General features: G+C 24.8%; 1 protein-coding gene across 2 annotated transcripts; it reads left to right on the forward strand.

Moving 5' to 3' along the window:
• The first annotated feature begins 192 nt into the window (after nt 1-192).
• On the forward strand, nt 193-7,355 carry LOC113555563 (N-alpha-acetyltransferase 25, NatB auxiliary subunit-like). 2 transcript variants are annotated; one of them, XM_026959990.1, is made up of 16 exons: nt 193-333; nt 693-821; nt 890-975; nt 1,062-1,200; nt 1,260-1,453; nt 1,644-1,781; nt 1,860-2,014; nt 2,188-2,438; nt 2,651-2,820; nt 3,509-3,672; nt 3,739-3,911; nt 3,997-4,166; nt 4,253-4,420; nt 4,492-5,181; nt 5,255-5,386; nt 6,837-7,187. In XM_026959990.1, the coding sequence occupies exons 2-16, from the start codon at nt 752-754 to the stop codon at nt 7,185-7,187; spliced, it is 3,051 nt and encodes a 1,016-aa protein (XP_026815791.1). In that variant the 5' UTR covers nt 193-333; nt 693-751. The 2 variants fall into 2 exon arrangements, with proteins under 2 accessions (XP_026815791.1, XP_026815792.1); XM_026959991.2 differs by lacking the exon at nt 193-333 and having other exon boundaries at nt 752-821; nt 6,837-7,355.
• The last annotated feature ends 11,547 nt before the right edge of the window (nt 7,356-18,902 follow it).

Genomic DNA, 18,902 nt, shown 5'->3' on the forward strand with positions numbered 1-18,902 from the left:
ACGGTTGTGGGTGGCAATGGATTTTGATGCTGTACCAGTGTAACACACAAAATATACGATTACGGTACGTGATACGTAAAACTGCAAGTGTGTACGACACTACACAACTGTGACTGTGGTTGCTGTGTACTTAAGAAATCAGGGCCGCTCTGCCGTTATTGGTCGGCCTTTCGTTCGATAGAGCGCGATTACCGGGACAACACGGACGACCGCCGAGCGTGTCCTAAATCGTATATTTTCTATGATAATAATAAAATATTACGACAACATAATAATATGACGCTGGTGAACGATTCGAGTTGGATAACGGACGGCGTAGTAAACGTTTAACAGGTAATAACTTTAATGATTTTTGTTTTTGTTTACCGTCGCACCGAACGCGGTGGCGGTGGCAGCGGAACATCTTGTTATGATTTTACTTCACGCTCCATGTGTGTAATATTTTCTACCTCCAAGTCCGACCTCCATGCGTACAACACTTACGGTTTTTTTTTTGTACATGATTTCATTTTTATCAGTGCAAGCAACACTGGTTGCGCAGTTTCACTCTCTTAACTATTTTTTTTTATTTTTTTTTTTTTTTTTTTGTGGTTATAAACACGGCAAATGTGATTTTTGATCACTTTAAATTTTATTCAAACCCGACGATTTATTACACTACGAGTACTAAGTCTTTTTTCTGCCATTATTAGGTACCTTTAAATCTCGGTCGGTAACTGCACAGAAAAAAGGGTATTTTACAACGGTACCGATGGCGTCCAGAAGCAGGCTTAGTAGGAACGATAATTCTATGGCGGAACGGCGGTTGAGACCGATTTATGGTACTCAATTAATTCTCCTACTGTTCGACATTCTTAAATTTTATTTTTGGTTTTTTTTTTACTTACAGAATGGATAGACAACGGAAATTATAAAAAGGCTTTGCACGAGTTGGATAAATTAATAAAAAAATTACCTAGTCAAAATTGTTCCAAAGTATGAACCAAATGTTTAAATAGAGAATTCTTAAGTAGATTTGTCTAGTCAAATTATTTAGTTATAACCATATTTATTTCATACAGGCGCTGAAGAGTTTAACGTTAGTCCGACTTGGAAAAGACCAAGAGGCAGAAACATTGTTGAAAGAAGTAAGAAAATGCAAGCCATCTGATGAATCAACATTGCTTGCATTAACAGCGTGCTATAGAGAGTTAAAAAAACGTAATTTTAATAGTGTTTGCATTTAAGTTGATAAAATCTATTTTATTTTAATTGTATAGCTCATATGGTATGTGAAGTATACGAGGATGCTTTACTCCAAGATCCAGTCAACGAAGAATTATTGTCTAGTCTTTTCATGTCTTACGTTCGTGTTTGTGATTACAAAAAACAACAGCAAACTGCATTAGCTCTCCATAAAGTTAAACCAAATAACCCATATTATTTTTGGGCCATAATGAGTATTGTTATGCAGGTACATATTAAGTTATTAAAATATTACTAATAATAAATCAAAAAATAGATTAATAAATTCATTTTTTTTTTTTTTTTTTTTTGGTAGGAAAAATATTAGTATAAATAATGAAGTATTTATTAATACTATTAACTTTGTCTTATTACATATTATAATTTCATGATTTATATGCATACCTATTTATTTTAAGGCGTATCAAGCAAATGATGAAATATCAAAAAGAATTACTCTGCCATTAGCAGAACGAATGGTGCAAAAATATATTAATGAAGACAAAATTGATGCTGAACAAGAAATTCAATTGTATTTGATGATATTAGATATGCAGGTAGCATTGAAGTTAACTGTTACATAAATAACATTTTTTTAAAAAAAAAATAATGAATATTCAAAAATAATTTTTTAGAAAAAATACAAAGAAAGTTTAGATATTCTTAATGGACCACTTGGTGATAAGCTACATCGCACTGTTGGTCTTACACGGAAAAAAATTGATATTTACTTTGAATTGGAAATGTATGGTGAAGCAAACTCATACCTAAAAAGTTTACTTCTTAAAGAGTAAGTAACTTCTTGTAATTAGTATTGCTTACAGACTTAATTATAATTATAATTTTTATTTTTTAATTTTAAATAAAATATTTATATATTTATTTTAAAATAGTCTGTAATTTTTATTATTATATATGTTTAAATTATGATATTTTTTTTAAACATATTTATTTATTCAACAGCATAGATTCATGGATTTACTATACTAAGTATTATGATTCATTATTTAAAATAATTGAATCTAAGGATAAATACTTAAACTGCAATGGGGATACTGGTTTACCTCACTTTGACTCATCTATAGAAGAAGCTTTATTGTTTTTAAATGAATTACAAAAATTAAATTCTGAGCAAAACTATCCTCAAAGAGGAGTTTACCTTGCTCGCCTTGAATTATATTCTAGATTAAAAGAAAATGCTAATAAATATATGGGTAAGATAATTTACTTAAATTACAATCTAATAAATACAATTAAAAACATAAATTATTCTTTCTAGTTGCTTTAAATTTTTTTTCAATAAACGATTTTATCATTAAAAATAGTTATTGTAATTTGATAATTTCACACTTGTTAGTTATCCTATTTTTTCTTACTGTATTCTATGCTTAAATTGTATTATTTATTATAAACAAAATAATTTCAGGTGATGCTATCAATCTTTTAACCGAATATTTTAAGATATTTGGACAAAAGCCATGCTGTTTTTATGATCTAAGACCATATATGTCACTTTTAAAAGAAGAATTACTCGATGAGTTTTTGAAGATATTGGATGAAATTGTTAATTTGAAAGAAGGAGAATTCCCAAAAACTGTGAGTACCTGCATATTTTAAGAGATTTACCAAGTATAATTCTAATTAAAAAAAAAAAAAAATGCTGTAGCCAAGTGTGGATTGCATCAGTCTTATATCACTCTAAGAAATGTAACACATGTCTTACCTTCATTTAGTTACTTTTATAACACTGGTGTTTACTGCCATAGTTCCAGTGTTGAAAACAATTATGATGTATTAATCTTTTGACTATAATAAATTTAAAAAATGAGTGTACTTTATCACTTAGTGTGATTTTCTGTCTTTGTTTAACACACTCGTGATATAGTATTTTAGACATGTTTTTTGCCAAATATACCAATTGATCTAATGAAGTGATAAGAATTATGAAAACAGATTTGAATTTGTCGTCAAGTCTATTTGGAATCAACTTTCTCACAGCTTTGATATTTTCCTCCAAATTCCTAAAAAAAAAGTAATTAAAAATTGCAGTATTTCAATTTTTGGAGAAGTTAAAATCAAAAAGTCAAAAATTTTGGAAAGTCAATTTCAAGTAGACTCGACGACAAATTCAGATCTGTTTTCAGAATTATTATCGCTTCATTGGATCAATTGGTATGATTGGCAAAGGATCAGTCTAAAATTTTATGTCGCCCGTGCGTTAGGCAAAAACAGAAAATCATAGTATCCCCTTAATTACAATTTATAATATATCATGTATTTCCAGAAATCTCAAATGGAATGTTATTTATCATATCTCCAATTAGCCAGACATGTTGGAATTCATGATCTCATGAACACCGAAGAAAAGTTAAAACTTGCTGATCGTTTACTCAGATGCTATCATAGATGTGAAATATTTAATAATAGCAAAAGATCTTCAGAAATAATGTAAAATTATATTATAACAATTTATTATCATAAAAAAATCATGTTTACTGTAAATATTTTTTTTAGGGCAAATGACACTTTTGTTATAATGATGGCACATTTAATGTATGACATTTGGGTTGAAAATAATAGACTCACATATATAAGGGAAGCAACTGTTGTACTTGAGTATGCATACGCTCTAAGTCCCTCAAATTTTCATATCAAATTGTTATTATTAAAATTCTACCATATGTTAGGTAATTATATTTCTATTTTATATAACATTTTTATTTTATTTTTTTTTACTATGACAATAATATATTTATTTATTTATCTTCTTAGGAGCCTCTGATGCGTCAAATTTAGCATATATAAATTTAGAAATAAAAAATACTCAGTTGGATTCATTAGGTTATTTACATACTTTTCAAATGTTCAATGAAGGTCGTTTCCAGAATGCATCTAAACTGTATGCTACAACTATCAGATTCTTCTCACATAATTATCGAGAGGTAGGAAAATAAAAAAAAAAAGGTTGTTATATTTACATCCAGATTAATTTCATTGAATGTTTCTTTTGTTTAAATTATTTTATTAGGTCGCAGATCATTTAACAATATCGTACAAATTTGGATCTTTTATCAAAATTATTGAATTTGTGGAATTTAGAGAAAAACTTAAATATTCTATTCATCATTCTATGTGTCTTACAGAAAACTATTTTATTTCGTTACTTGATGTTGATAATTTGGATGATTGTTTAGAGGTATTAAAAATACTAATTAATTAAATTAAAATTGTTGGCTAAAAATTATTTTTGTATTTCACATTTATTAGATTATATTAAAAATGAATGATGTGCCTGAAATTGCTTCAAAATCTCAACTCAAAAAAATGATTAATAATCGAGACTATTCGGTTTTAATAAACTACAATCCTCCTACACGATGCTTAACTACAGAACATTCAAATCAAATATTTTCTCATGATTTGCGTTTACTGGAAATCCGTGCTGTTTTGCTAAGTTGTATTTATTACAGTGCAAGAATGATTAAACAATTTAGTACTCAACATTTTAAAACACCTTCAGAAGTAAATGGACTTAATACTGATGATGAATCTCTCAATTCAAATGACTTCGATCAATTGAATTTCCATTTAAAAACATTGAAAACCCTTAACACTCAATTGGAAAGCGATCCTCCAGTTCCAGTTCCTAATAATGTATTTGGAAGTTTTTTTGGATCTAAGTTATTTGGTTTGGATAAATCTAAGACTATGTTGACAATTGTCATCAACTTCATTGAATTTATACAAATAATAGGATCAGATGTAAAAACTTCCGTTTCTACGGATGATGAGTGGACAGCAAAGATGAAAACTAATGCTAATGAACTAACTATTGCATTTGATAAATCAATTTCATATTGTAAATTTGTTATTTCAAAAACAATAAATGAAATAGATTCTAGTCTAAAATTAGAAGGAAGAAAAGAAGTATTAGAAGTACTTACAAATATGATAGATGTAAGAAGTATTATTATATTAATTATTAATACTAAATAATGGATATTAATTTATTCTTTTTTTTAATTTTCAGACTTTGAACACTTCATGCATATTTCTTTCCCTAGCAACATATTTTATAAAAAGTTATCAAAACAAAATAGTTTCTGATCCAAAAAAAATTAAAGCTAAACGAAAAACTCATTCTACACCCTATAATCCTGAGGTAAACAATTGTAATATATAATTTAATTTTAATTTTAATATATACATATATTAATTATATATCTTATATGAAATTTATAAAGTTCATCTAAAACAAATTTTAATATTAAATTAATAATAAATTACACATATTTTAATTTAATTTTGACAGCATTGTTTCATAATAATACCATAATTAATAACTAGGGTTTGGGACTTGTTGCACTTAAAATCAAATATATCATTATTATGATATCAAAGTATGCTTAAAAATATGCAGCTAATTTTTTATTTTGTTTTTGATAAAACTTATTATAATTATGAAAATAAAAATTTAAAAATTAGTTAGGTACATAATAAAAATTGCGAAAAAAAAAACAAATTAATTATATAGGGTGATTCTTTTATTATGAAACACTCATTATTTCAAAAATTATTCATATTATTGAAAACATTTTTTTACGTAGTTCAAGTTGTTAAAAAATCAACATTTTTATTAAAAAATTATATTTTTAAATATTGTTTATCTTTATATTTTTTTAAGTTTTTTACTTTTTTGAGTGACTACAGAGTCTTAATTTCATAGCAGAATATTTTTCTGAGTGTTTTGATACATACAAATCTAATTCAGGGCAAGTAGTTTATGAGTTATAGGTATTTAAAGCTTAGACAAGCGGATTAGTGGACAAATATTTTGCAGGGTAACCACTCCACTCCGCACATCAAAACTTTAAATACTCATAACTCATAAACTAAATGTAGGCATCAAAATATTCTGTTAATTATTCTGCATTGGAATATGAAATTAAAACTATGTTGTCATTGAAAAAAGTAAAAAACTTAAAAAATATATAAGGATAAAAAAGACCATTGTTTTTTTAACAACTTTAAACTATATAAAAAAATTTCAAAAACATGAATACTTTTTGAAATAATGAGTGTTTCATGATAAAAAATCATGCTATATATATATATAATTTATAAAAAAAACTGACACATCCTGAGAAATTACGTAAACGCGTGATAATTTGATCAGTTTTCTATAATTAACAAACAAACATGTATTGCTTTTTATTTCGTTGTATAATTTAGAATCTAGATGTCATTAGGTTTTACCTCAACTATATAATTGTTGATAAAAAGGTTGATTCTTAAGCGACAAAACTATCGTAAACAGATGTATGAGTCAGGTACTCAGGGAATTTTTTCCCTAACAATTTTACGGACATACATATTTAAGAAATGCAAAATATGCACAAATATGTTATCTTTCCTTTTTTTTTAATATAAAATATTTGTATATACTAAATACTAAAATACTGATAAATAAATTTTTATCTTATTGTCTATTGATAAATATGCTTAAGTCCCATTAATAATTACCTAAGTATATATTCTATGGTCAAGATAAATAGTAAAATAGTAAATTTCCTTACAAGTTCTAACAAAAAATCAATTATATTTATTTTTAGACTCAATATAAAGGTAAATCAGAAATTTTACGTGAGGTTATGAAAACTGTTCAAAACAGTACTAGTCATATTCTTGCTTGTGTAAAGAATGTTGAAGAAGCATGGAATCGTATGGGATGTGGTAATTCCAATGCATTGATGTTAAAAAAACATGATACCGACTATACAATTAATGATACTGATGAAGGAAAAGAAGCTGACAAAATAAGACAGATCACAGCTGATAGGTGGCGACAGTTAGTGGACACTATTGATAAGAAGATAAGTGACAGTTATAGTGGTGCGTTAGATGAAATGATAAAAATATTAATTAAGAAACAAACACAAATCAACAAACTACCATCATTTTAAATGGTAATTTATAATTTTAAGAATACATGTAAATATTTTATATTTATCAAATAAATTGATACCTAAAAATATATGAAAATGTAACTATGCTTTGAATTTTAGTTAATGTATTTACTATTGACTAATTACCCTTAATATTTAAGGTGACAACATTGTATTAAAACATTATTTACGACTTATCTAACTTGATTTTATCAATATAATTGTTATTTAATTTCTTAAATAAATAACTACTGTTTTATATTTATGGAACCAGACTATCAAAAAATACAATTATATACAAGACTAATGAATTATTTTGGTTATTATGTCATATAAATCATTACTATCAAAAACCTTAATTTTTATAAATAACGAGATTAATTAATAAATAATTCAGTCAGAATTGTGTATGAATAAACAGAATATATATTTTGATATGATATACATTTTTATATGGATGTTTTATTCATATTACATATTGCCAAAATTGATTTATTAAATTGTAAAAAAAAAAAAAATAATTTTAGTAACTCAAAGCCTTAAAGTACAAATATTTGTATAAATCATCTTGGCCCACATAGTATGTTTTGAATGTTAAAAGCTAAAAAATAATCTGATCACTTAAAAAAATGTCTAAATTTTATGTTTTTGTACAAATTTAATTACTTAACTATAATTCACATTTTTGCCAACTTCATTTTATTAACAATTACTTACAAAATATCGCGAAACCAATATATTGTATGGAGTTACTATTGCCAGTATATAATATAACAGTAATTTAATATTAATATAATATAGAACATTAATATAAACAATTTTATATGTATATCAACATATATTATATTGTTATATTAATATATAATAGTATTGATAAAAGTGGTAAAAATATGTATATGAGGCAATACAAAGTGACTGGGGATAAAAAAACAACATATAAATGAAAGATTTAACAATGGATTTGCTCATTTACTTTCTGTTCAACATCCTTCAATCTATTAATTTATAAATGATTTGAAACGTCAATTAAACCTAACTGGAATTAAAATAAGTCAAAGTATAGTAAGAAATCCAAATATGCCAAGAAATAAAAAGTATAAGGCAATCAGTCAGGCTGAAAGAGTAAAAAAGTAGTTGAAGATTATTCAAATTAAGAATTTAAAGGTTGTTTTTAAGGTATTGCATTTAATATCTATTTATATTAATTAATATTAATATTTATACATGCATATTTTATTTTTCCTTCCACTTACATCAATGTTATATTCTACATATTTTTATCAATATTACTTTATATTATATTTAAATTCCTAGTATATTTTATACTAGCGATATATGTTCCATGGTATATATTGGTCTACGATATTTTGTCGGCATACCTTTTATTATATAAATTTGTTATTTTATTAAACCTGTATTCTTTAAATTTTCTTTTTCCTTTCATTATAGTTTTATCGTTTATTTATATTTAGTATAAACTAAAACTTGTACAATAAAAAAGGATATTTTAAATGCCTACTAAACTTCCAAATTAATCAATTATTTTTAAAATTTTGATTATATGAATATGTATTTAACTTAATAATGTTAGATTTTAAAGTAGATTGGCCAGTATTCAATATCATTGCCAAGCTTTTTAATAAACCTGTTATAGTTACTTATATTATTACTTATTATCAATGGTAATGGTTTAATCATGATTTATTATTGATGAATACGTTTTAATTTGTTAAACTTGAATTTTTAGTTTTTTATCTGGCAAAATAAGTATGACATTACTAAACACTTATAGAATAAAAATATTTCCAATAAATAATGAACAAAAATTTATTATTATAAAAATGGTTTTATTACTCATTTTATATATATGTATGTATATTTTATTATAATGACATTATTATTATTATTATATTTATCATCTATCATTAAAATGTATGAAATAATAACCCATGGACTATTTAATAATTAGATTTATTATGCTTATGCAAAATTAATTTGTTTATATTAAATTAAATCTCATTCTTATTCTAAATTATATATTATATATAACACTGTTTAATTTCAAAATGTAATAGTCTTAAAGATAATGTAAAATATCAATTTTTAAGATTTTAATAACTAACTTAAAAAATTTATTTCTTATTCGGTTTAATACAATGAATATTTTTTCAACAAACTAAATTATATTTATTCAATTTTTTTTAAAATGATTATTGAAAATTCTTAAAATGCAGGTTACTTTTAAAATTTAACAGACTGAAAATGTGTATGACTGTAACGGATTAAAAAGAGTAAAAATTATATTATTATTTTATTTTAGTGAGTAAAATTATCTTTGATATATAAATAATAATATAATGTAACATACACAAATACACAATTTTTACAATTAATTCTTTGTACATAAATATATGTGTCAAATTTACTTTGTTTCTATAATAATATTATGTATATAGTATATACATGAACTGAATAATAAATTGTAAAATGTAATAAAATAAATTTACCTATACTCTATCCAGTGAGCCAATGACATGCTGCATCCCAACAAAAATCTGTTTATTACATCCCCATACAACACCCTACCATAGTAGAATCTGTCTCGATGGCAGGGTATTGAGTAATGATATTTCATAATTGAAGTGTACATTGTCTAGATATAGTATTTTAGTGTTTGTATTTAGTACTTTATATTAATTAGGTTAAAATTGTAATATATAAATGATTTTTATGAAATTTACAGTTTTGTTAATCAATTACTTATTGTTATTTGTTTGTTTTAAATTATTATTAATTTTTTTTTTGTATATCAATAAAATTATATTAAAATACATTATATTAAATATGCCAATATTTAATTTATATTTTTAGATATGTATTATATATTCTTTTCAACTCTGTAAATAATTTGGTACTACTATATATCTCTCCTTTTGTAAAAATATTTTTTTAGTGTTTAATTTGTAACCTTGAAAACATTACGTTTTTCAATCAGTATAAGAAAAACTCATTATTATTTAAAATTAATTTAATAATATTTTTGATATATGGAAATTATGAATAAACAGTAAAACTAAAATATGTTCCCCTGTATTTTGTCTGATACAAAATATATCAACTAAACAGTAGGAAAACTACACAGATATAATCTATAATATATCAGTGCAGTAAACTTTTGCTTAATCAAATAATTTAAAAGATAATTTTATTTTGCAACAAAAGAAAAAAAGATATATTCTAAATTCATCAGTGGTGTCATGTGTGGGATGCAAGGGTGTGCAAATACATCCCATGAATTTTTTGTGTCATCATTTCATAGAATTATACTAGAAAATAAACAACATTAGGTTTTTTTGTGTATCTTATGCTGTATGGTTTTAATTCTATAAATAATAAAACGGTACTCGACTATGTGGACGACTTTGGTATTACATTAGATTTTCAATATTGGATTTGCATCCCATGAAAAAATATGAAATTGCGCCTTGGTAACGGTCAATTTTGTAGGCTGTAGCATTTCATAATCAAAAATTTAAAAATGTATACATTTTATAGATGTTACTAAGAACAAATTTGGATAAAATTACATAATATTTAAATAATGAATACCTAACGTTATAAGTTATAACAATATTTATCATTTTTTTATGATTCAAAAACGTTATTCACGATGTAAAACTTTTAAGTACCTATATTATTATGATAGAGTTTTCAAATTTAATGTTTTCGATAAAAACAATATCATCTTACTGTAATTACTAATAGTAAAATAAGTTATTTAATCTAATAATTATATCAAAAACATAAAATCAAATATACCTATTATAGTAATATAGGTTAATAGAACGTTTTCACTCGAAATCTTTTCTCATATACGAGTACTTACCTACAAAGCCACAAAGGTATAAAATATTATTGAATTCAAATTTAACACGCTCGTTATTACACATTTACATGATTACAGTGACCCACTCGACACCTACTACGTACTGCAGAGTGGTACCCGTTTGCTCACCTTTTGTGTCTTTGAATTTTACATAAATATTGAAAAATCAGAGTAATAACTATAGATTTAGGATGTTGATGACTTTTGCATTTTTTTCCTTTGATTCATTTATTCATGTTTTAGGTCATTTTTTGTAGTTTTCGTACAATGTGGGGTCATTTTTCTCAAATTTTAGATTTTATAGAAAATTTATATAATATTCAAAAAAATAATTTTAACACTATTATATTATGGGGTTTTTGTTGTAATTAAATCTATCGCGTACCGATAAAATTCATTGTTTGAGTATTATACATTGATAAAATAAGTGCTCTTTCAGACATACGCTGATCATACACACTTATCGAATGTGATCTACATGATCTACTTCAAGTATGCTCCCATAATGTCCGTTGATGTCGAGCAAAATTTTTCATCATACAAACATTTATTAACTGATTGACGTGTCGTTATCGTCTTTTGTTAGAAAACATCGGGCACATTTTAATTGTACAGTGCAACAGTAAAATATGAATATTAATGAGAGTATTTTTATTAAACTTTTTTTATTTATAGGTATTTTATTTTTGAATGTATTTTTAATAACTTTATAAAATGTTTAAGTGTAAATGTATACTATTGTTTATTAACATTATAATTCTTATTTTAAATAACCTAACCTTATTATCACACCCATATCTCTTATAAAAATAATTTTTTTTAATTTTTTTAATTCGATTTTTAGATTATTTTTTGTAGTTTTTAGGGCATTTTTTGTGTGTTTTTTAGGTCATCAACATCTTAACTCTAGTAATAACTAATAACTATTAAGTAATAGGCAATAGGTGTCTGTAATTCTAACAAAATAAGTACACATTTTTTAAATAAGTCACGCATATTTTCAGGATGGACAATGGTATCAACTGTTGGAATCATCATCCAACTAAAAATACGTAACAATCAATCCGTCAATTCCTAGTATAGATTATTAAGAGTTCATTTCGTGTCATGGATTTGGAAAGTTTGTTCATTATTTATATTTCCTACGCCTATTAAATAGAATTCTGAAATGTATAGGCAGTAGCCACTATGAACCTAGATGTATCGTATACCTACCTATCTTACCATATAGTTTATACAATATACAAGAGGTACCTGGGCACATCGATTATGGAAAAAGTACTACCTATTGTATGTTTAAATTACTGTAGAGACAGACAAGTGATTGCTCAGGATATTCGATGATAGGTACAAAACGAATTCAAAGCATGAAAATCATAACCTTTTATGCGAATATTGGTAATAATACTCGTAAGTATAGGTATATAGGTAGGTACATCATTACTTTCATTCTAAATAACCGTATAAAATTGAATGCGCATGTTTGTATGTATAGGTTATATATATAAGTACAATTTATTCTATAATAAACGTAATAGCATTTTATATATATATTCCGTAACATACCTAAAATTAATTTTAACCACAGATATATGATGACTACCTATACCTATTTGTATTTTGTATATTTTCATAAATTTTTAACTTTTTAATGTCACCTAGGTATCTAATAATATTTATAAAATATAGGTAATACTGATGATAGACTTATAGGCTTATATTTTATGACCATGATTCGTGGTTATGATCATAGAAAAGAGATATGACACCTGTCCTATCCAAACGGTAAATATCATAGTATCATACATTCATAGGTACATATATAAATAATAATATGTATAAATACTATAAACTATAAATTATAAATGTAACCTATTTTGATACAATGCAATAAGTGTATTGTATTTTATATTAACCTTAATCTAATAAGATTTATATTAAATCTCCATATAGGTTACAGCAATGTAAGTAGTATATCGTATAATATTCGTAAAGTATTATTATTATGATCAGAGCGCGAATTTATATACATTTGCATTTGTATATTTATTCTGGTTAATCGACACTATAAAAATATAATATTTTTTCTTATATTATATATTTATAAAATGTCTAAAAAAAAAAAACATCGAAATATGCACTAAAAGATGAAATATGCAATTAAAACTGTAAAATAAGCTTTTAAAATAGAAAAGTTGAAATATGCAAAAATATGCACCAAAAGAAACATTTTTTGAATTGTTATATAATGAAACAAATTTTGTGCTCACTTAGCATATCATACGATTAACCGGATTAACCCTTTCAGACCCCATGTCCTCTTTAAGATCAACTCATCAGTTATTATCGAACATTTATACGTTCAAAATAATGGACACAACGGATGATTGTACATGCTTTCGATCTAATAGTTGTTAACTGTTGGATACAATATAAAAAAGACGCTGACCATTATAACATAAATAAAAATAAAATAAAAGATCTGCTACATTTTCGAATGGCACTTGCGGAAAATCTCATAAAAGTAGGCCAAAATGTACCAATAAAACGTAGAGGAAGACCCCGTGCAGATACAGGATATAGTAATGAAGTTTCAACGATACCCAAAGTGCGAAAAGTCGATTCTAGTCAGCCAACAGATGATGTGCGAAAAGATAAATTTGATCATTTTCCTGAGTTTAATACAAAAAGGTCACATTTCGAGATGCAAAAATCCTGGATGTAAAAGAAAAACGCACATATTTTGCATAAAATGTAATATCCACTTATGTCTTGATGGTACAAGTAATTGTTTTTATAATTTTCATCAGTAAAATGTTAACAAAAGTTTTTTTTTTATATATATATGGGTAATATATAGAATGTTATTTTTTTTTTATCACAGGTAATACACACAAAGATTTGTTTTTATTTTTTTCTATTTAAAGTTGTTTTTATAAGTATAAATGTATTTTTTTTATTATATTTTATAGCGTATTATACTTATTGATAATTGTTTAGATTTTAATATTTTTTGTTACCATAGTGAACCAATGTCACTTATAGGGGACATACTCCTAAGTCCGTTAAAAATTAAAAAAAAAAAAAATTTTTAACGTTTAATTTTTCTTAGAGTCCATAGTAAAAGAAATATGCAAAAAAAAAATATTATCGTGGTAGAAGTTAACTTGGGTCTGAAAGGGTTAATATAAAATTTTAGTAGGGTTGCGTAATTTTTTAAAATATATATAATATATTGTATTAATTAAATATTTGAAAATACATTTTTTTTCTGCTAATTCTTTATGCATATTTTTATTTTTCATACATTTTTGAATATTTCTGATTTTCGTGCATATATTTATGCATGTTTAAATTTTTTTAGCGCATATTTGGTTGGTTTTTAATCCATATAAATCGGCGCTCTGATTATGATCCATATTGCATGCTTAAAATATTTAATATTGTTGTTTTGTTTAGCATTAGTTGAACAAATTAATTGCAGACTGCAGTAGTTATTGCCGTGTGCGTGTGGAAAATAAATACCTATTAATCAATAATTACTTACTAAATACCGATTACTATGGATCATTTGAATTGGCGTAAAACAATATTGTATTATATATCGTATAATTTAAATTGAAACTTAATTTATATCTATATAATAATTAATAACAGTGTAAAAATAAAATTATTTATAGTATTCTTACTGCAATAATAATTAGTTAATAAACAAGTATTTAAAAGGGATTCCGGTTTTTTGTACATTTGTATTATTTTGTTTAGTTTCGCTAAAAAATTAATAATAGGTAGGCATTTACACATGCAATCTTTGACACACCAAAACTGACTTTTTAGTAAGCTAATTATTATTTAACCTTAAATTTAAAAAATGTTATCTATATATAGATAACATTAGGTATATATTTATATTTATATTATATTATATAGAACAAAGATAACGCCTTCCACTGCTGTATTATATCCTTACATCCCGGTGTAGCAATATGATAATAAATTTCAAATTCCTTCACTATTCCGGAAATTTCTCGAATTATTATGAATTTATTTTAATATATTTTAAATAAAAACTATTTCAATGTGAGTCACTTAGTAATTTACTTTATATCTATTGGCTATTTGTTGAGTCACGGTGTCACACACAGTAGTTAAACATAAATAAATAAAATATTTAACTACTTCTTTCTTAGAATTATTTATTTTCCTAGTCATGACTTAATTTAAGATATTAATAATTATTATTTTGAACAATATATTATTTAAATTGCGTTAAAATAATAAAAATTAAGAGTGAAGACAGGATATACGAATATATTATGTTAGGTACTCAAGGTTTTCTCAGTGTCAGTTAATAACATAATATTTGTAAATTTAAACGGTGAATCATTGCAATAATAATTCGTCGGAATTAGGCTTACTATAAAGTATAGAATATAGATCCTAAGGATCCTATGATATATACCTAATATCGGCAATTCGGTAAAACTTATTAGACATAATTATTACCTAGATATTACTATTTTGTAAAAATTATTTTGATAGAGGAAAATGTATAGAAATGTACACCGTCTTTAATAATAGAATCAATATACCTATAATTATTAAGGTATCATTATAAGTAATTTCAAAAATAAAATAATGGTGAAATGTCATATAAAATCAATATGTATAATAGTACGAAGCTATAGCGAGAAATATGAGCGTCCATTGGTGCCTCCCCCCTAGCAAGATGGGATATTAGTTCCTCCTCAGAAAAATAATAAAAAAACCACGAAATAATCATGTGTAAATTAATTGTATAGTAAGTACAGTAGCATGCCCAGGGAGGGGTTAGGGGTTATATCCCCCCCATTGACTTTTTTTTTGCTGACTTTCGGAAAACAAATTATTAGATATTAAAGTTGTTACTTATTATAAAGTCATTGCTTTTGATTATTAGTAATAAGTTATTGCTTATATAAATTATATTTATTATAACATATACATTTTATTATAATTATATACTTTATGTTCTCTCATTATCTGCCTACTTAATTTTATAATGCAATTTTTTGCAATTTCTCACGTTTTTGGATTTTTTTTTTAAATATAGTGTTTTAATGAACAAAATACTTAACTGAACTAAATTCATTATAATATAAATAGATTATTTAACAATGGTAATTATTTTAATATATAAAATCTAAATACATATGTAACTTATTTCGTTTATTTTAGAAAAACAATTTTTCTTAAAAGTAATACCATCGAGAATAAATAAATACAGAAAAGAAATTCCGGGCATACCTTTACCTCCCGATTTCCAAACTTATTATTACAAGGTCGGAAACATGGTTATTGCTACAATTTTCTATGCAAATAATTTTGAAATTTTTTTAATTGTAATTAAAAGTTTATAAAACGATTTTAATCCCCATCAGTGTGAAAAAGCTGAAACAACTTGTACAATATAATGCAGTCAAATTGTGGTTTATAATATTCATAAAAATATACAATTACACTTATCTGAGTTATCCATTAATCTTATAAGCTTGGAAGAATCGAATAGTGAGCTACTTAAAATATGAATAGGTTTAGAAAAGCTGAAGATATTTTAACAAATATTCCTGGTCCAAACTGAAAAAAAACTATAGATAAATTTATGTATATGTATATAATTGAAAAAAATAAAGGATATAGCATATAAAACTATTAAATCTTACTATGAAGTCATATCGGGTAAAGCAGATGTTTATTTAGATATAACGCCTAAATTATTGAGTTTTTTTAATGTTCACTAATAAATAATTGGTGTAGTAGAAGTAGAACGTATCTTTTCTTTGTACAAACATATTTTAAGTAATAAAAGATTTAATTTTAATGAACATAATTTGGAAATATATTTAATTATTAACTTTAATTCAAAAAAGTAATACATTCATCAATTTTTTTTTTAAATTAATTTAATTATAATTAAGAATTTAAAGTTTTTTTATATGACTTGTATTTTTACAGCGCAATTTATTATGCAATTTTTATGTATTTTTTGGTATAATTATACAGTTCTTATATGTTTTTAATGGAATTAAATCCGGTATTTTCTTATAGCACATATCCCCCCCCCCCCATTGAAAATTCTTGGGCACGCCATTGAGTAAGCAATAGTTTTTATTGTTTTAAACTTTTAAAGTGCTGCTTGTTATCGAAAAAAATGATATACTAAATTAGTTATAAAAACATAACTTACTCTAGTCACGTAAAATTAAACACTATACCGTCTATACCAAGAAAGTTTTTGACGTTATCAGAATTTATAAGTGGCATTCGGTGGATGACATTATTTAAAAATATTGAATATAGTGAAATTTTGAGATAGGTTTCGTTTTTAAATTGTTATCTTGTACACATATTCATCTCTTGGCATTCATATAATTAAATAATAATTGGAATACATAGGTATATATACGATATATAAGAGTAGAAGATTCTATATACTTAATACTTGGTACTGAAAGTTAATATTCTACACGATACAAATATATATACAAGCAAATCATATTCATAGACAATATAGGAAAATCATATAATCCAAGGCTTGAGCTATTAGTTATGTGCTTTATATGTGTAATGTATTATTTTATTTTAATTATGGAAACACATAAAAAACACAACCTTAATAATATCAGTATAATCAATTGTATGACATTATTTCGATTATAATATTAATAATATAAATTATAACTATTACTAGAACAATTTTATACACATTTACTGCATACAAATTACTTGAAAACGACTTTTTGGATATTATTAAAAGTTGTTAATAACTTTTAATATATAATTGTATAAATGCGTAATTGATATTATTTATTATTATTGCTAGCTAGGTAAATCACAAATCAAGAGACTTAATCTTCAAGTAGTTATCTTAATGCTTAAGACAAGTATGCATACTGTCTTGGTTGGATGTTACTACCAGTTCTAGTAAAAATATTTAATTAATTAATAAACCAATATACAGGGTACATCGATCTTTTTTTTTTTAGTTAAAAATCCGTCGATTTGTTTGTTGCAGCTCTCCATGCTACTCTGTCGTTGCACATTTCATAAATTTTTTGTCGACATCAATTATCCGCGCTAAACAATTTGTGGAAAAAAATTATATTTAAAAATTTTAAATTTAAATTAATTTGTACAATTTAAATTTTAACTGTCTTTAAAATAAAAGGTATATAAAAGCTTTTCCGGATTTATTTTATGTAGGTTAAATTTAACCTCGGACATTTTTTCTTGGATAATTGTTACTTAAATTCACATATTATTATAATATTTTATACTTTTTATAGGTAGGTACACGAAAGTCACGAAATGGAATTATAATGATTTACTAATTATATTATATTAACGATTTGTGGGAATATTTTTAGACTTAAAAGGTATAATAAATTATAGTAAATGCAAATTTTTTATTAACTTGGGATAAAAAATATTTTTTTCGTAAGATTCAAAAAAAAGACCGCATACAGATGATAATATAATATTAACAACAATTATAGTAATAATAAAAAAAAGTTATTTCGTCATGTCGTTTATGAGCAAATTACAACAACGTTAAGTAAGTCGCGTCTCGTCCATTACATAATATTATACGTGCACACTATGTACATGCGGTCTCATTGATGTGCCTATTTATTTTGTTATTTGGGTATCCACTTATTATAGTGTGTTACATTGTTATTGTATTATATTCTACCATTATATACCAAACTACATGACTACATAGATACCGCGTGATTAATCCGTATCGTTATCATACTTTTAAGTGTGTAATACAGCCGGTAGAGTGTAGGTAACGAAATCATAATACA

This window comes from Rhopalosiphum maidis, chromosome 1 (genome assembly GCF_003676215.2).
Source record: "Rhopalosiphum maidis isolate BTI-1 chromosome 1, ASM367621v3, whole genome shotgun sequence".
Lineage (NCBI taxonomy): Eukaryota > Metazoa > Arthropoda > Insecta > Hemiptera > Aphididae > Rhopalosiphum > Rhopalosiphum maidis.

Coding starts and splice junctions, on each gene's coding strand:
- LOC113555563 (XM_026959990.1), top strand. CDS start 752: ATGGCGTCCAGAAGCAGGCTTAGTAGGAACGATAATTCTATGGCGGAA. Junction 1,201..1,259: donor CTATAGAGAGTTAAAAAAAC/GTAATTTTAATA, acceptor TTAATTGTATAG/CTCATATGGTATGTGAAGTA. Junction 1,454..1,643: donor TAATGAGTATTGTTATGCAG/GTACATATTAAG, acceptor ATTTATTTTAAG/GCGTATCAAGCAAATGATGA.